This window comes from Aspergillus fijiensis (assembly GCF_003184825.1).
Source record: "Aspergillus fijiensis CBS 313.89 unplaced genomic scaffold BO72scaffold_15, whole genome shotgun sequence".
Taxonomy (NCBI): domain Eukaryota; kingdom Fungi; phylum Ascomycota; class Eurotiomycetes; order Eurotiales; family Aspergillaceae; genus Aspergillus; species Aspergillus fijiensis.
In genome coordinates, this window is record NW_024468991.1 from 538070 (window position 1) to 554949 (window position 16880).

A 16880-nucleotide genomic window follows, 5' to 3' on the forward strand; every position below is an offset into this window, starting at 1 on the left:
CCGGCGATGACCCTCTTGGAGTGGCGATGAAAAGATAAAAGATAAATGCCGCTGCGCTGACTGGAAGGATGGCCTGGACTGTCACTGGCGTACATATTAGATTACCAAATTGAGCAAATGGCAGTTAAGACCCACCATGCAATCAATTAAGTACCCCGCACGCTAGACAATCTACGCAATTGTAGACAGCGAACCGAAGGATTTAGTGTTTGATAGCAGATTTGTTCGTATCCCCAACCATGGAGGTTGTAGATCGTACATCTGGTGCATCTCTACTGGGTCAATTCAATCGTACAGAACACGAGATTTTATGCGGCGTTTAGAATTGTGCATCCATTCAAATCCGAGCGACAACCGCAGCTGACGCTTTGCAGCCTTCTCTCAACCGCTCAGCCCTTTCCACCGTGATTTGGAAAACCTCAGGCAGCTGCGACTCAGCCCACGAACTCCCAGCCATCAACTTCACCAAGCCTGCTGCAGCGGTGAAAATACGAGCCATGCCACTGTGGTATCGCAGAAGTCACTGTTAGCGTAACTTCATTACAAGGGTGATGCATGAACCTACTGTCCGTTGTGACCAGCACAAACCCACTGACCCGCAAGCCCTGGCAGCTCTCCGACAAACGGCACGCCGTCTGCGCTCTAGTCTCCAGTTAGCGCCTGCCCTACTAGCATCACATCTAGAATTACTGCTTTCTTACCATTCCCATGATACCACTCCAAGCATGCGTGTAAGGCTCTTCTTGCTGCAATTCATCGGCGGTCCACCCCTTCACTTCACCGATCGCGAACGCCTGAACAGCCTTATTGATCGCGTCATGACCGGTCATACCATCATCAATGCACCGCTCTGGATTCCGGTCTAGCCACTTCATGAACTCCCCTTGGCCGGGGTTGCTGCCGCCAAACAGCACGGTGCCATCGCCATTCAGGCGGGGATTGATGCTAATCAGGTCGTCCCGGCCAAGGAGAATACCATAGGAGTTCTTGAATCCTGCGAAATCTGTAGCAGTCTCCGGGATCGTGACTCGATTGCACATCTGGGGACGGGGAGTTATCAAGCCCCGCAGCGACGGCTCGAGGGCGGAACTATACGCATTGGTAGCATGGACGACCTGTGCGCACTCAATGTCACCGCGCTCGGTTCTCACGACCCACTGGCCTGGGTTCTTCTGAGAAGGGACGACAGCGACAGCTTTGGTGTGGGTCTGCAGGTTGACGCCTCTCCGAATGTTCTCCCGCATCACATGGGCTGCCAGTTTCCACGGGTGTAGTGTGGACGCCGGCCACGCGTAACATGCTTGAGCATTTTTCATCTGGGAGATCTGGTATCTTGTCAGCCATGCCCTCAACACGGAGCAAAGAGCTTGTGCGAACCTCCGCTGCTTCTTGGGGGTCGTGGGTCACTTTGATATGATCGACCTTCCCTCCGGCGGCCTTGTACCGCTCGAAGGTTGTGCGGGCTTTGCGCGCGGCTTCGGGGGTAATGGGAACATCCCATGTGGGTCCAGTCCAGTGTTCGCACTCGACACTGTTTTCCTGAATGTAGCGTACTAGCTCGGACCATGTCTGCTGTTCATTCTGCAGGATCTACAGAATTCGCAATTAGCGCCCGGTACGGTACAGCACACAGAGAATGCCCATACCTTCAGGGCCTGCTCCGTGCCAAACTGTCGCTCGTACTCCAAAAACCCTCTCCACTGGTCTGGCTTACAGTGGCCAGCGTTGCGACCCGTAGCACCGGAGCAGAACAGACGAGCCTCAATGACCACGATTTTCTTAGCAGGCCAGGTTTCTGTGAGGTGTTTGGCGGCCACGGTGCCGGACATCTGGATTCAGCGCTTAGCTACCTGTTCGAGTTTTGCACGCACTGAAGCTGCTACTCACACCCGATCCGATGATCACGATATCTGCAGACTGCGGCAAGTCGAGCGTGGTTCGGTGGTTCAGCAGCGGATCTCCCTGCACCGATCCCAGCCAGTGGGAAATGGAGTACCCGGTCGGTTTGGGGAAGCCGAATCTTTCACACTTGTCTTGTCTCATTTTGTCGATTTTATTGGTTTCTGATCTAGAATTGGCACAAATGGGGATGATCTCGGGAAGGCCAGCTGTATTTATAGGTGGCTCGGAGCTAACGAGTTCCGTGCGGTTCGGCGTGGGGGTTTGAGATGAGGTGATAACTATCGGAATGCACACCGAACAAGCAAAATTGGGCGGAACTTCCCGTCAATCAACTGGCTGACGAAGAATCTTATGTATCAACTAGAATAGTGTTGGATACATATCTGTATTTTAGTGTCTAACAATCATATTATCTAGGTAAAAAGGAGTGAGATTTTTTACGATAAGAATTGCCGAAGACCAATCGTACTATTGCTTTCCAAACGGCCGGTGGCCACAAAAGTCCTGCGCAGAGACTTTTTGCCCTTGACTGCACCTAAGCAGCACCGGCCCGATGGCGGCCTTCTTTCCCCTCTCAACCAGCGGGACTTTCCACCAATCTTATCGCCTTATCGTCTCGGATAAGTCGAACTATACTGGATGTGAGTACGTGATGTGGGCTTTTATCACCATCCCTGTCACCTTTCAACGGCCGGTTCCATATAAGTTCAGAATCGCCAGCATGAGATTTCCAGCATGCATTGAATCTTTCTTCCTCGTTCAAAACCATCTCACAATGCCTTCGGCCGCTCCCAATGGCAGTACCGCCGGCAGTCACACGCTCATGTGGCCCCCCGGCACCTCGTGCCTTGCCGACATCTCGCCGTCCACGGGGGATGCCACCATCAACCTGCAACCGCAACCCTCCGATGACCCCAACGATCCCCTCAATTGGACGCCCTGGCGCAAGTACTGGAACATGGGACTCGTCTGCTTCTACGTGGCGATGGTGGCGGAATTCATCAACGCCAGTACGCCGACCTGGGGCCCCATGGAGGCCCAGCTCGGGTTCAGCGACGAGATCATGAATGACAGCTATGCAGCTGGCTGTGCGGGGTTGGCCGTTGGCTCCCTCGTCTTGATCCCGTTCGCGCTCAAGTCCGGCCGTCGACCGTTGTATCTCTTCAGCACGGTGGTCCAGTTCGGGATCTGCATCTGGTCGGCCAGGATCCAGACGGTGGGCGATCTCATGGCCGTCAACGTGATCCAGTGTTTCTTCGCGAGTCTGGCCGAGGCCATTGTGCAGATGACCATCGCGGATCTGTTCTTCGTGCACCAGCGGGGCCGGATGAACGCGCTGTATGTCTGGACGTGGCTGCTTGCCACCTACCTCGGCATCCTGGTGGCCGGGTTCGTAGCCGACGGTTTGGGGTGGCGATGGATCTGGTGGCTGAATGCCATTATTTGCGGGGTGACGATCTTCGTTGTCGCGTTTGGGTACGAAGAGACCAAGTTCTGTCCCCGGCCGGTTGGCTCCGCCACGACCGATCTGCACCTGACTCCCTCAGACGAAGACCGGTCGGGCGCAATCAAACGTCAGGACCATAACATGGTAGAAGACAAGGTGAAGCATCTCAGCGATAAATCAGTCACTCAGAGGAGTCAGAGCGACACCGATAAAAGTGCTCGAGAGCTAGGCTCGGTAGAAGCCGCAGACGAAAGCGCGCGCGAGATCACCCCAAGGCCCGCTATCAACCCTAACATCCCGATGAAAACATACTGGCAGCGACTTGCTCTGATCACCCCCACGACCTCGTCCGGTGCCACGAAGGACTCCTTCTTCCAACACATGTTTCAACCGCTCATCATCCTGGCGACAATCCCGGCGATCGCGTGGACCGCGCTAGTGTATGGGATCTTGGTGGCCCTGGGCGACGTCATGTCGACCACGATGTCCACCTACCTACCCCGGGCGCCCTACAACTTCTCCTCCTACGAGGTCGGGCTCATGAGTCTGCCGCGGATGATCGGCGTCACGATCGGGGCCATCATCGTCGGCCCCCTGAGTGACTGGTGGATTGTCTATCTGGCTCGCCGCCGCCATGGCATCTTCCAGCCCGAGACGCGGCTGTGGTGCATGATCCCCTTCCTCCCCTTCGTCGTGGTCGGGGCCGTCCTCTTCGCCATGGGGCTCAGTGACCACCGTCCCTGGCCGGTGATTGCCGTGGGGCTGGCCTTGTACAATATCGGCGTCACCCCGATCAACACCCTCACCATCACCTACCTGACTGATTCGTATAGAGACGTAAGTGGATTTCTAGAAACCCTTCAGAATCAACCTCCTTTTTTTTTTCTTTTTTTTTCCTGACAGTCAATGCAGATCATCGGCGACGCCCTGGTGGGCGTAACCCTGACGCGCAACACGTTCAGCACGGTGTTCATCTTCGCGCTCTCGCCGTGGGTGGCGAAGGTGGGACTCAAAGATACCTTCGTCACGATTCTAGTCCTCGCGGTTGCGATTCTGCTGGCCTTTGTAGTCTTTCTGCGTTATGGCAAGGCGCTTCGGGGCTTTTCAGCCTCGCGTTATCTCTACTATGCCGCTCGGCAGTACAAGGAGAGATCAGGGTAGAGAAGGAAAAGAGTCAGCAATCCTAACTTTAAGGCAGAAGAGCCGGGATTCCACACTGGATTGATCAATCAAAGACCCATATTAAGTTAAGACAAACGACGGAGGGCGCCGTCGGATCTCCGCCGCCATGAGCTTCGCTTTGTGAATCCCCGTCTCCTCTTCAATGGCTTTCATCTTCTGTAGGACCCAGTCGCGCAAGGCGTCACTGCGACCGTGGGATGTTCCTGCAAGGTAGAGTGGCCACAGCAGGGGCACGATGGACGCAGCGCGTAGGCCCTCCCGTGGTTTGCCGGCCTTGTCGCAGGCGTGAAGGAGATATGGAACACTGGAGCATATATCCTTGGAAAGTTCCTGGATCAGCGATATCGAGGAATCCAGTAGGTAGGGGCATGGTGGTCCGGGTGAGGGTTGCAGTGCGGACGCTGACAGGGGAGACGGCTGCTGGGGAAGTGGTTGTGACAACAGTGCAACAAGTGCCTGGTGGAGGAGAATGCGCACACAGCGCTGCAGGTTCCATGTGTGGGCGACGTCGACGCTGAGGTACGTATCATACTGACCCAGCTGACACATCTCGGCGTCTTGCACATCGCTCTGACGGGGGCAAGTTGTATACGCGTGGTCTGCTGGGAGGGATTCGGACCAGCGCTCCAGGTCTCTATCAACTCCAAGGATTGCGGAGACACACCGAGATAGATTCAGCGCGTCCACGCTACTGTCCTTACAGGAGGCTAGAACGGCGCAAGCATCGGCAACGAGATCTGCTAGTTGGGAGGCGGGGGCTTCGTGCTCGGTTTCGTAATGTCTGGCCTCCTTCATATTCTTGCGCAGTATGGTTGGTACCCGTAGCCCGCGCTGAAGGCAATTGAGGAGCTGTTTGGGGAAGTCAGACAGAACGGACATGCAATGAAGATATTCTCGGGGGACATGACTCACGATCTCCGTACGCGCGTGGAGAAAAATGCCTCGACCGATCCTGTTGCGTAGCTGGCCGATGCCTCGGAGATGGATCAATGCCACGGCACCGTCTACATGCCTGTCCCATGATCCCACATTGCCATCACCATCCGGAGTGACAGTCTAGTCTAGTCAATAGCTTACCCCAGTGAGTCTGCAGCCACGGGAAAATTTACCTCGAACAATGCCAAAAGCATTACGGCGACCAGCATCTGGTCGGATGCCGCGCAGCTGGGGTCCGCCAGCGCCGTACGCATATCACGAAGAGCCCGAGAAACCGCCTGGCTGGCGGCATGACCCAGCATGGGCGCATTCCGCACATGCGCCAGGCTCGCTAGTCCCACGGCGACGATGAGACTAGCCAGGTATCCCGGCCCAGTTGCTCGCTTGTAGATGATGCCCAGGCAGTCCGGGTGGCTTGGGGGTCGCCCGGGCGCGTGCGCAACGTAATGGTGGAAGAAGAATTGCAGCGCCTGATCTTCCGGTGGAACCGCGACAGCGGGCCAAGGGCCTTGGTCGACCTGCTGAAGTTCATGGGATAATGCAGAGACAGGCTCCTTGCCATGGAGCGCAGAACGGAGCGTGCTGTTCCCGGGTGCCGGGGGGGAAGCCTTGCTCACCGTCTCGCCAGTCTGATCTCGGAATGTCACATAGCTCTCGGCATCTCGGTATCCGTCACATCTAGAGCCGGCCCTAAGACATTGACGACATGCTGGTCGTGATAAGTCGCACTTGAAGCCCCAGATATCCAGTTGAATTAGCAGCGGTCGTCGATAACTAAGCTAACGAGTCAAGGCGTCAGACTAGAGGGTAAAATACCTTTCTTCTTTTTACTCGACATTCCCAGCACGCTTTACTGGGCTTGCCACGGTAGACCATGTTACGTAGCGCACAGTACCATTTTGCTAGGCAGAATAAAGGGAATTGGGTAGTTGGAAGACCTCAAGCTGGTCAAGTTTTGGTTCTGCAGAGTACGTACTCAGCAAGGTCCACGGTAATCTACTGCGCCACTGCTTTGTAATCTTCGCCGCTGCTGAATCCGGACTAGTCTGCAGTGCCGTCGAGCTGGTTACCGAATCGAGGCTAGCCTAGCTGTGGCTCGGGAAAACGGGCGAACCTGGAAGGCATACCTAGTGACCTCGGACCCTCTGGACTCACCTCCGAGCCCCTCGGAGTGTCTTTAGAGCTCATGAAACACGATCCACATCTTCGAGCTGCCTACTACTTCCGGTAGGATGGCAATGGATCATGGTAAAGGTGCAGCGGCAGCTCAGAATATGGTCTCCCTGGGAACATGTAACATATAAAAAGTGCACCGATTGTCTTCACATTCTGTTCCTTTCGACAGAACCAAGATCGCGTTCCCACCACCTTTTTTCTTCATCTCTTTTCTCTCCCATCAAACATAAGACATGTCGCAAGTCATCGTATTCGTGAGCGGAGCCACCGGTCAACAAGGCGGTGCCACAGCGCGTGAGCTCGTTACTGCCGGAGTCCAAGTACACGCGCTTGCCCGGGACCCGTCCTCAGAGTCAGCCGTGGAGCTCCAGCGCCTCGGGGTGCGGCTCTTCCCCGGCGACTATGACAATCTCTCCGCGCTGAAAGCAGCGATGGAGGGCGCGACGGCCGTCTTCCTGAATGTGTCGCCCATGCTGCCGGACCTCCGAAGCGAGGTGGTGCATGCCAAGAACATCCTCAACGCGGCGATCGCATCCGGCACCGTGACCAGCATCGTCTACTCGAGCGTGGCGATGACCGGACAGCACGAGTCTTTCCCCAACTGGGGCCCCGAGTACCCGCTGCGGTGGTACTGGGAGAACAAAGCCGACATCGAGGCCATGGTGCGCGCCTCGGGACTGCAACACTGGACGATCCTGCGGCCCGCCTTCCTGATGCACAACTACCACGCGCCGACGGCGGCGTACATGTTCCCGGAGCTGGTCCAGCAAAAAGTGTTTCGGACGGCCTACAGGCCCGAGACGGCGATGACGGTGCTGGCAGCCGAGGACGTTGGCAGGTTCGCGGCGGCGGCTCTCACCGACCCGCGCGCCTACCACACCCACGAGATCGACCTGGGGGTCGAGTCGCTCACGCCGGCGCAGATCGTGCAGGAGCTGTGCCGGGTCAGCGGGGAGGAGATTCAGCTGGAATTCTACAGCGAGGAGGAAGCGAAAGCCCTGGCCGAGAGGGATCCCAGACTCTACGCCCAACTGTGGACAAATGAGGTGGGCTACCAGGTCGATTTCACGGCCCTCGAGAAGTACCCGATTCGCTTGACGAGGTTCGCGGACTATCTTGACAAGCATCGCGACGAGGTTCGCGCGATTTTCAAGTGAGCACGTTGTTCTTTTCTATGCCTGTTACCTGTAAAGGGCAGATGGCGGATCGGTGAATGATTTCTTCGGACAGCGCAGCCTTTGCAATTTGACGTGACCGAGCGCATCGAGCCCTACCTGTGATTCGGAGCATCTGTTTTGTTGGAAAGCTAATAATTGGGGGAAGCCTTTGATGATTGCTTTTTCGGGGGAAAGGTGTATTTCAACTAGAAGCAATGCTCCAGTTATGTCATTTAGCACAGCTGGCCAACCACGGTGTCAAATCTACTTGGGTGAGCAGTGTGATTACCGAAGAGACAAACATGTTTCTGTCTAACCTCAGCATGGAGAAAGTGGAAAGCAAACAAGACATTTCTATTCTAGTCGATGATCTCGAAGTCTATAAACAGTTCGTAACGCAGGTATAGTTCATAAAGTGCATCATGGCCTGCCCCGCGGGCCTTCAACTTCATCGAGACGCGAGCCCAGGGTTTTTGGCTTCGCGATATCTCTACTATGCCGCTCGACAGTATAAGGAGAGATGAGGTTAGATAAAAAGAGAAGAAAAAAAAAAAACGCTGCTGTTGATGTTCGAATGCGTTACCGGACTTCACACTGTATTACTCATTATCACGGCCGCCCGAGCCATACCACCTCACGACGTAGTGTACGGGAGCATCACGCTCGCCGCACTGCGCTCGATTTCGATGTAATGTACCGGACGGGCAAGTCGGCAGCCTTTCGACAACACAGCAAGCAAAAAAGGGACAAAAAACATATAACAGAAGGGATTCGCTGGTGGTCACCCACCCAACTACTAACCTCCCGGCGTGTGGCTTAAGTACGGCTGAGCGGACGGGAAGCCCTGTTTTCCACACCCTGTGGTCGTATGTGCTTGACTACCTTGGCTCAAAATCTATATGGTAAAGTAAATGCGATTGTTGCATGAAGAGATAGCGACATGCCTTTGTAGACAGTTCCACTTTATTTTCGCATTAAGGGAGTCAATTTAAGGTTCGGTGATATGCGGATTGTCCCCGACTGTTGCTTCTTGGCGGGCACCGAATTATTAGTCTACGGCAACCTTCGGACGGGGGTGGATTATGGAAATCAATGAGCAGGTTGCACCAAGCCAGGTACGCCAGAGAAGTCAGCGTCAGGGTTTTGTATCAGCTATCAATGCTGAATTTGATCTCTACCTCAAACCTGATGGAAGGTTTGTCCAAGAACAAATAAGCTGGAGCTGGAGCTCCCGAGCTCCCATGCGCGGCACCTACTGGACATTCTCTTGCCATTCCATCCCAGCCACAAGACAAAATCCTGGGCAAGACAATGTGTAATGGGACATTTGCTGTGAGTAGGTCTCACTTCTTGAGTTTTAACTGATGATGCCTTCAATCACGGAGCGTTCCAATCATTACGCGATAATACAGCGCAAGGAAGGTATCATCTACAGGCTAAGACAGACAAAGTACGAGCGAGACCAACCGCAGGCCCCTGATCCTCATCGACGTGGAGAGAAAGTAAGAAGCATAACGAGACATTTTCTATTCTAGCGTCTATCGTTTTGGAAGTCTATAAACAGATCGTAACCCAAGTACATTTCATAAAGTGCATCAAGGCCTGCCCCGCGGGCCGTCGTCTCACGCACAGGTCAAGCAAGACCTGCCGCGAGTATTCCAAATGTGGCTCCCGCCGGACGGCATCTCTAGGACGCTCGGTCCGGGCGGGGAAAGCCCCTGAATACCCCCATCAAAGTGGTTGTGCGGGTTTAGCCCAAAGTGAGAGTAATGCCCGACGAAGTCGTGCAGCTGTTGGTATCGGTATCATCGGGCTGCTGGTACGAGGCGGAGCAATCCGAGTCGCCGGCGGAGCAGGTGACGGAGGTGCAGCTCGAGTCCGAGGGACTAGCGGAGAAGCCCGCGGTCACGAAGGCGGAGTCCTTGTCCAGGTTGATGGACGACAGGTCCCAGTAGAGGGTGTCACCGTCAGTGGTGTACTCGAACTGCAGGACGCTGCTTTCATCCGTGGTGGTGGACAGCTTGATGGAGATGCCGCCGTCGGAGGTGGTCTGCCAGTCCTCGGAGTAGCTGCCGCCACCGGAAGACAGGGACTGCATGCTGCTGGAGCCGGTGGTGGTGGCGGTGGACCAGAGGTAGACAGTGCTGTTCATGTTGTTGACGATGGAGACACTGCCCCCGCCGCTGGAGGAAGAAGAGGAGCTGGCGCTAGCGCTGCTGCTGCTCGAGGTGGCGGTTGCGGAGCTGGTGGTGCTCGACTGCAACGGCTGGGGAAGCGCGGAGGCCGCGAGAGCGAAGGTAGCAGCAAGAGAGAGCTTGGTGAACATCATTGTGAAAGATTGATGTGTTTTTTGTGGTTGGATAGAGACCGATTGCGGGAAAATATGATGTGATGAAGAGAAGGTAGTTCTGATCAACAGACAAACGGACAAGTGACACGAAAGGAATGCACGAGGATCAACCTCAGTAGCGAAAGTAGAGTAGACTGGTAAAGAACCTTCAAAGGAGAGGATGGTTGTGAGAGAGCAGATAGCAGTGCCACGAAGGGTAGCTTTATACCTATCTCATGGTGGAGACCGGAAACGAAGGCGGCTGCGTCAGCCGCGATGTGTCAGCTGTCTCCAAAGGCGACATGTAAAACAAAAGTGTGGAACGTGTCAAACTTTGAGGACAGGCACAAAATTCTAAGATTCTAGATCCTGACACCCACGGTTGCCTGGTTCAGCGGCGAATCATGGCGGGGGTTTTGTGCAAGGTACACCAGGAACCACACGTTTGTTCCTGATGCCCTGGAGTCAAAAAGCAGAAAAACCCCGCAGGCGGGGCTTGGAACGGGGACCGGTGGACCACAGACTGGCGTATGCTGCCGTCTGGTTAGTGGTTCTAGACACTCCATCGGTTCATCCAGACATTACGACAGCATTTGCCACCAACCCCAATGACGTTTTCTGGAACAGGGCCACCGCATCAGCAAGGATTTTCCTGGACCTCGGGGCACTTGTACTCTCCGGAGTAGACTCGGTTTTCTGCCGGGGTAGGTCTGACGAGCGTGTGAGTCACGTGATATTCCCATCTATTCGATCTTTTACCGCCTTTTTGTTTAGCCGAGGCTCTGCCGCACCGTGGGAGGAGAACAAACCAAACAAACCAAGCCAAGCGCCACCCGCGCCCCAGTGCACCGCCTTTCCTAACCACTCTTGCTCTTTCGTAGACATTGCCCGGCATGGTCAGGCCACGCCGCCGCCGCCGCCGCCACCACCACCACCCGCTGGGCAGCTGGCACAATTTCGCGGGCAGAATGGGTGGGTTGACAACTGGGACCAACCACGGTGTTACTCACGGAGTGCCAGGCGCAGTAGGTGCAACCACTTTCCAAGAACTGCAATGCCAGTTAAGTTACAACTTACCTAGTACTCGTGAACCCCTCACCTAAAGTACTTGCAAGTATGTATATCTACCATTCTTTATTTCAGATACAAGCAAATGCCAGGTACTGTTCATATAAGGAACCTCTATTGACCCGGCGACACGCCCCGTCTTGCCGCGGCATAAGGCTCGGAATGCGGATATCAAGAAGGTGCTAAGTACTCTTATCGGTTCTATCCCTGCCAAAAGTATCTGAATGCTGAGGTCTTGTGCCGAGATATGCTCAAGTTCATGTGCCTTGCAAAGGTCTGCAAGTCGTTACATTGAAGACGTTTCTCGCAAAGACTCAAGGCAACAGAGAGTCTCATGTAACAGTCTGGTATCCCGAGTTCTTGATCCAAGATGGTAGCGAAAGACGACGGGAATTAGATAAAGGCTCGTGCCATGCGGTCATACATGAGTAATTTTCGAGTAGTAGCAATCGACCCATCTATCGGCCGAGACACTCATACTCAAGCGACCCAACTGCGTGGGACCAGAACCCCATGTGTATTCATGCGGGTCTTTAGTTGCAGCCCAAGATATGTTCTTTGGTCCGGTGAAGGGGTTTGTCAAAGGCCTGTAATCGCGGTGACTCCCAGGAAGGTATATGAAGAGGACGATCGGGATACATCCGGGGGCAGTCTCCCTGCTTCCAGCAGGCCACCTTCCCTTGGCGACCCCCTCCGCGGCACGGGCGTGGATACCCTCCCCGCCGATCACCCCGTCCTCCGCAGACATCAACCCCACCGGGTACGACACGGTCGCATTCGAGTCTTATCGCACCTTCTGCCAGCTCAGAGACCAAGACATCATCCCGCAAAGGGTCCGCTTCCAGGTCTCGCTGCCCCTGCCCTTGAACTGCGTGATTGGCCAAACTCGACCTGAGTTCCATACGCAGCCAGACCCTCTCCACGAGCAGTGCGCATGGTCGAGGCCATACAGCCCATTGTACGAGGACAGGAAATCCCCGCCGCCGATCTCGCGCTGCGGTGGGATTCCTGCTTCGAGACCACCGCCATGGAGTACGAGCGGGGCCGGCTTCCGGATTCCTCCCTCCGCGCCCACATCTTCCCCGTCGTGGACAGTATCCTGGAGCGGACGCGGCGGCTCTGCGCCTTAGTCCCTGCGGAAGTTGCCCTGGAAATTCATTTCCGCTACGCGGACTGTCAGCACGCGCACTTTGTCGAGTTGGAGGCGGGCAAGGATACAAGGCTCTATCTCGGGGTGGTGCATTGTCAACCACGCGGAAGCGAGGCGCAGAAGATCAATGCGGCCCAGTCAGTCGTGATGGACTTGTGGGGTGGGGAGTGAGTGTGGCTTGGGGAGAATTCCCAGAGATGAGCCGGAGAGTATTCAGCATATTTCAAAGGATTTTTTGTGCTATTGTGGGGGTGAGATGTATCATATCTATATCTAGTGATGCGATCCGGAGGCTCTGATTCCGCCATGCTAAAGGTTGCTCTTTTCAAGCTCTGCGATGATTGAGTGGGATACATGGAGCTCAGTTAGAGCATGCTAAGGTTTGCCTTGTTTGTGTTATTGGAAGATCAGAAGAGAAAAGAAAGGAGACAGCTTGGAATCAATATGACCACTGCATTTCAGAAAGAGTATGCCTTATTGTGCTTCCAGTCTCCGCCTCGGACTGTAAGCCAAAAGCCAAGAGACAGGCTGCCTTGGCGTGTCGCCGGGCAACTGTCGCGCCGACCCGTAAACAAATCGGCGGGGACTCTACCCACTCACACTACTTAGTGCTCTACGATGCTCGCTAGTAGTTGGAGGTCGGAAACCAGGATGTTCTTCGGGGGGAGCTGTTGATCATTCTCCGGATGATGATAGGCCAATTCCGGCTACGACGCTTGCTCGGGCATCTGGTTATCCCAGCATGTTTTTCCATCTTCATCCCGCCCTTCAAGCTCCGCACTGAAACGGCATGGCTTACTCTCTTTCTCCCTGTGGCAGGTCATGATTATCTCCTTTATGGGAAAGTCTGCACGGGCGATCGAGGCATACTTCGACGGCGAACGCCTCATCCTGGGCTGCACCAATCTCTATAGTACCCGCCACCAGACCGCGACGGCGTTGAAGGATCTTGGAGGGTTGCACCTCGGGACTCCCATTGGGAATACCGCCTAGGCTGGCGGTACTTCCGGTTGGTTTGCGGCGTTAATGGTCAGTTGGGTAGTATATCTCCGGAGTTCTGGCTTTCATGCAGGCTTGGATTCAATTATGGGCACAGGAGAGTTTACTTACGTGCGATACCCCTTCTTCTTCAGAACATTATTCCTGTCGCGCTTCTCACCCGACGCTTGTCGTGGCGCCCAGGCTTGAGATCATAGGCGTCAGACAGACAGTTCCTGCAGATCGACCCTTATGGTCGCGAAACAGTACCAGTAGTTCCTTCCTTCCACCTGAAATTTCGATAATCCATCTCAAACATAATATCGCATGAGTTTTCGCGGCGAGAAAGGACGTGGGGAATCATGGGTAAATGCTGTCGAGCCGAACCCTACTCTGTTCAACTCAATCATTAGCACCTGGTGACCATCACTTGCCAAAGCAGCCCCTACGACTCGTAGCAGTTCTGGGGAGTTTTGATCCTGATGCGTGGAAGAGGAATGTTTACCTTGCAACCTCCGACAACCCCTTTCGCCGCTTGGCGACCGAGACAGGTCGAATCTCAAACCGCTGGACCTCCGCAGCGACCAACGAGCCGGTAAGCTTCCTGGCCGCCTCCTCCACCCGGCCATAGAGGATCTCCCCACAGAGCCACTCGCCTTCCCCCTCCCCACTCCACTCAAATCCCGCGCATTCCGCCCTATACGCGAGGTACCTCCCCTCCGGCAGAATCTCCCATCCATCCTCCGCAGATTTCAGATCCGGCGGATTGAGAACGATGTAGACCCGCTCCAGCCGCGGAAAGCACCACCAGATCCTCTCCAGCGCGCGGGGCTCCAAGTGAAGCGACATGCTGGATATGGCGATGCGGGGGTGGCCCTCCCTGTCGTCGCGGATAAACATCCGCTCTCTGGGCAGCTGCTCCACCCGTCGGTCGAGCGAGTCGATGCAAAAGCGGGCGAGTTGCGTCGCGTGGAGGTAGAGGGTGTCATGGTCCGGGTCGAAGTGGTGGGTGACGACGTGCGACCCGGTCCCGATGTCTGGGCGGATCTTGAGGCCGAGTTTGCGGGCCCACGAGCGCGCCGTGCCATTTGCCTCCTTGTTGACCAACAGATGGGGCAGTGGTGCGCTTACTGGGTCCATGCGCGCGGAAAGGTAATCGTCATGGCCGAACTCACCTTCGTTGTACGGAAATAGCACTCCTGGCCGGACTTGGTCGGGGAGGGTGAGGTGCCAGATGTAGTGGCGGAGCTCGGGGGGGAGTTGGGGGAATTGCGCGAATGTCATGATTTCTGCTGGTGGGCGGGAGATATTCTTGAAGACGTTGGTCGATATGCGATACTCATACATTGGGTGCTTTGCTGGTGAGACAGGTTTCTGATTCAGCCGGAAATTTGAGGGGTCGCTCGGCGGTACTTATATTAATTACTCGAGGATCGTAAGCAGGCTTATCTGATTCAGGGATAGTCTGTCTAGATGAATCTTTTGAGCAGAATACTTTCTCTCTAAGCCCGACTTCAGTCGACTTTTGGAACAGCTAGGCTGCGATGGTTTGTACATAGATTGCAAAGTAAGAGGCCTTGTACTTTCCAGCTAAGGAGCCCTGCCGCCACTCCTCGGCCACCGCAAGCTAGGCTTTGTCGCTCTGGTTCACAATTCAAAGCTTGGCTAGTAGACCTGAGCCCCTCTTCCCAGTCTATTCCAATCAATGCAAGCTTTATCGAGCCACTCAGATCTAGCCATACCGAAATCTGATTGAGCATGTGAACCTTGACAAGCACATCGCCTGCAGGTTCAGGTCTTGGCACTACGGTGGTGTTCGATTCTCGGTGTTGACAGAATCATTAGCAGCTACTGAAATCCTCTATCCGACATGTCATAGCTGCCCTAGTGTTAGGGTAATATCGGAATTTAGAGTAAGGTGATGCTTGAATCTAGTATAGATACATTATTCACATTTTATTTTTTTTTTTTTGTGGAGCACCTGAGGCGCCTGCCTTGCCGGGAGGTTCACTCAGGATATATACTCATCCCGCTGGCGATCGACAACACCCAAATAGCGCCTATATTCATTTGCGCATTCTTCGGGGCTCAAGCAAGTCAATGAACACATCCTATACATAGAATTTCCCGGATTATTGCTGGAAGTGATATTACTCCGCAAGCAGAAAGCCAAATGCTGATAGATGATGGCTCTTTATGCAGGCTGACTAAGCTATGCGCTCTAAGCACATGGCCACCACAAGCCCGATCGAGGACGAGCCATATCTAGGAATTCAGTTTAGAAAGGACTTTTAGGGGTCTGTGGTTTTGTAACATCTCACGAAGGTAACCATACTGGTGTATACTGGCAGCGGACTCAATTGCGACGATTGCTGGCGAAGACGTGGCTGAAGTACAGGAGAAAGCTCAGTTGGACCAGCAATAAGGTATCAAATGGAGCATGCCTCAAATGATCCAGCGCGTTCTGGTGACAGTCTCGACACCGAGCTCGCCACGACAGACCGGTTGTTCCGCCAGAACTGCAGTGTCACCAAGACTCTCCAGAAGTCTCGGCCAACTTCCGACGCCCATTTCCGCATTCCTGAGAAATTCCGCCGCCTAACCACCGCCTTGGCCCGCGCACCGAAAACTGCTGCCTAAGTTGTGACTCCGTAGCGAGGGCGCGAAGCCAAGCAACAAGGTGAAAAAATTGAATCGCACAATCAAATTCTCATAATCATTACTGCTCAATATTATACAGACGATATCACATCTCCGCGACCCTCAATCATTATTATTCAAATGGTATACGCCGAAGTTGCGCGCGTGCCCCCAAAAAACCGTACAAATGTCCCGACCGGCGCATGAAGAACAAATCAACAGAACGATGATCTATTTGTTGGCCAAGATGTAGCTGTGAGGTGTGTTAGCTGGAGAATTCTTCTTCAGCGAAAAAGTAGAAGTGTGAACATACTAGGCGTGGATGACACCAGGAATCCAACCCAGGATGCAGAGACAGATGTTGATGAGCAGATCGCAGCTGCAGCCGGTGCGCATGAAGACACCGACGAAGGGGAGGAAAAAGGCGATGACGATTTCGCAGCAACCGCTGTGTGAAGGGTGTTAGCTTGACAGTTTCCCTCTCAGTGGGAATGCGACGGGGAGGGCGGCATGGGGACATACACTGCGTTGGCCATTGTGAGTGTTTGGAAATTTGGTTGATAAAGTGGTTGTTTGGTTTGTTGGTTTGGTTAAGGTATGGTATCAAAGACCAGGTCTGTTTGTTAAGTTTGTTAAAGGTGTAGAAGTGGGAGCTTTAGAAAGAGGAAGAGTGGAGGAGAAAGTGGTGTGGTTCAGGAGTTTAAAAGGACTTTGGGGGAGAGAGAGAATCGATGACATCAGGCGCGGGTGCATCATAGGGCTGAAAATGGAGCGAGTGTCCGCAACTCTCTCCAACAGATCAACGCTCACCACCGACAAATTGCTGCCATGGCCCAGGGGGAATTCCTGATAGCCTACCTAGAAGGTAAATGTTTATGACACAACCAATGACGATCTTGCTTGGGAGTCTCTGGG

General features: G+C 54.3%; 9 protein-coding genes across 9 annotated transcripts; 4 read left to right on the forward strand and 5 right to left on the reverse strand.

The window, feature by feature from the left end:
• Nucleotides 1-266: 266 nt before the first annotated feature.
• BO72DRAFT_426037 (NAD(P)/FAD-dependent oxidoreductase) lies at nucleotides 267-2247 on the reverse strand. The gene is made up of 6 exons (XM_040942935.1): nucleotides 1888-2247; nucleotides 1647-1829; nucleotides 1378-1590; nucleotides 702-1325; nucleotides 566-642; nucleotides 267-503 (listed from the first exon to the last, which is right to left on the reverse strand). The coding sequence occupies exons 1-6, from the start codon at nucleotides 2041-2043 to the stop codon at nucleotides 338-340; spliced, it is 1419 nt and encodes a 472-aa protein (XP_040803001.1). The 5' UTR covers nucleotides 2044-2247; the 3' UTR covers nucleotides 267-337.
• A 478-nt stretch (nucleotides 2248-2725) lies between these two features.
• On the forward strand, nucleotides 2726-4510 carry BO72DRAFT_374252 (MFS general substrate transporter; the record flags this gene model as incomplete). The annotated part of the gene is made up of 3 exons (XM_040941124.1): nucleotides 2726-3459; nucleotides 3565-4186; nucleotides 4262-4510. The coding sequence occupies 3 exons, from the start codon at nucleotides 2726-2728 to the stop codon at nucleotides 4508-4510; spliced, it is 1605 nt and encodes a 534-aa protein (XP_040803002.1).
• Nucleotides 4511-4591: 81 nt separating this feature from the next.
• BO72DRAFT_457575 (Zn(II)2Cys6 transcription factor) lies at nucleotides 4592-6343 on the reverse strand (the record flags this gene model as incomplete). The annotated part of the gene is made up of 4 exons (XM_040946343.1): nucleotides 4592-5380; nucleotides 5444-5587; nucleotides 5641-6246; nucleotides 6284-6343. 4 exons carry the CDS (start codon nucleotides 6341-6343, stop codon nucleotides 4592-4594), a joined length of 1599 nt encoding a protein of 532 aa, XP_040803003.1.
• Nucleotides 6344-6632: 289 nt separating this feature from the next.
• On the forward strand, nucleotides 6633-8145 carry BO72DRAFT_446732 (NmrA/HSCARG family protein). The gene has a single exon (XM_040944369.1). The coding sequence runs from the start codon at nucleotides 6877-6879 to the stop codon at nucleotides 7798-7800; it is 924 nt and encodes a 307-aa protein (XP_040803004.1). The 5' UTR covers nucleotides 6633-6876; the 3' UTR covers nucleotides 7801-8145.
• Nucleotides 8146-9550: 1405 nt separating this feature from the next.
• BO72DRAFT_467413 (uncharacterized protein) lies at nucleotides 9551-10129 on the reverse strand (the record flags this gene model as incomplete). Its single annotated transcript, XM_040946833.1, has 1 exon — nucleotides 9551-10129. The coding sequence occupies one exon, from the start codon at nucleotides 10127-10129 to the stop codon at nucleotides 9551-9553; it is 579 nt and encodes a 192-aa protein (XP_040803005.1).
• A 2002-nt stretch (nucleotides 10130-12131) lies between these two features.
• On the forward strand, nucleotides 12132-12518 carry BO72DRAFT_494833 (uncharacterized protein; the record flags this gene model as incomplete). The annotated part of the gene is made up of 1 exon (XM_040948501.1): nucleotides 12132-12518. One exon carries the CDS (start codon nucleotides 12132-12134, stop codon nucleotides 12516-12518), a length of 387 nt encoding a protein of 128 aa, XP_040803006.1.
• Nucleotides 12519-12791: 273 nt separating this feature from the next.
• Nucleotides 12792-13340, forward strand: BO72DRAFT_494834 (uncharacterized protein; the record flags this gene model as incomplete). The annotated part of the gene is made up of 2 exons (XM_040948502.1): nucleotides 12792-12851; nucleotides 13044-13340. 2 exons carry the CDS (start codon nucleotides 12792-12794, stop codon nucleotides 13338-13340), a joined length of 357 nt encoding a protein of 118 aa, XP_040803007.1.
• A 486-nt stretch (nucleotides 13341-13826) lies between these two features.
• On the reverse strand, nucleotides 13827-14609 carry BO72DRAFT_494835 (2EXR domain-containing protein; the record flags this gene model as incomplete). Its single annotated transcript, XM_040948503.1, has 1 exon — nucleotides 13827-14609. The coding sequence occupies one exon, from the start codon at nucleotides 14607-14609 to the stop codon at nucleotides 13827-13829; it is 783 nt and encodes a 260-aa protein (XP_040803008.1).
• A 1438-nt stretch (nucleotides 14610-16047) lies between these two features.
• Nucleotides 16048-16619, reverse strand: BO72DRAFT_446736 (YqaE/Pmp3 family membrane protein). The gene is made up of 3 exons (XM_040944370.1): nucleotides 16488-16619; nucleotides 16279-16413; nucleotides 16048-16218 (listed from the first exon to the last, which is right to left on the reverse strand). The coding sequence occupies exons 1-3, from the start codon at nucleotides 16499-16501 to the stop codon at nucleotides 16197-16199; spliced, it is 171 nt and encodes a 56-aa protein (XP_040803009.1). The 5' UTR covers nucleotides 16502-16619; the 3' UTR covers nucleotides 16048-16196.
• Between the last annotated feature and the right edge of the window lie 261 nt (nucleotides 16620-16880).

What these genes read in the sequence shown, in the direction of transcription:
- BO72DRAFT_426037 (XM_040942935.1), bottom strand. Translation starts at nt 2,043, where the DNA reads ATGAGACAAGACAAGTGTGAAAGATTCGGCTTCCCCAAACCGACCGGG. An exon ending in TCGTGATCATCGGATCGGGT is followed by an intron (nt 1,830 to 1,887) that starts GTGAGTAGCAGC and finishes CGCTGAATCCAG; the next exon opens with ATGTCCGGCACCGTGGCCGC. An exon ending in TGTGCTGGTCACAACGGACA is followed by an intron (nt 504 to 565) that starts GTAGGTTCATGC and finishes GCGATACCACAG; the next exon opens with TGGCATGGCTCGTATTTTCA.
- BO72DRAFT_446732 (XM_040944369.1), top strand. Translation starts at nt 6,877, where the DNA reads ATGTCGCAAGTCATCGTATTCGTGAGCGGAGCCACCGGTCAACAAGGC.
- BO72DRAFT_446736 (XM_040944370.1), bottom strand. An exon ending in CCTGGTGTCATCCACGCCTA is followed by an intron (nt 16,219 to 16,278) that starts GTATGTTCACAC and finishes CACACCTCACAG; the next exon opens with CTACATCTTGGCCAACAAAT.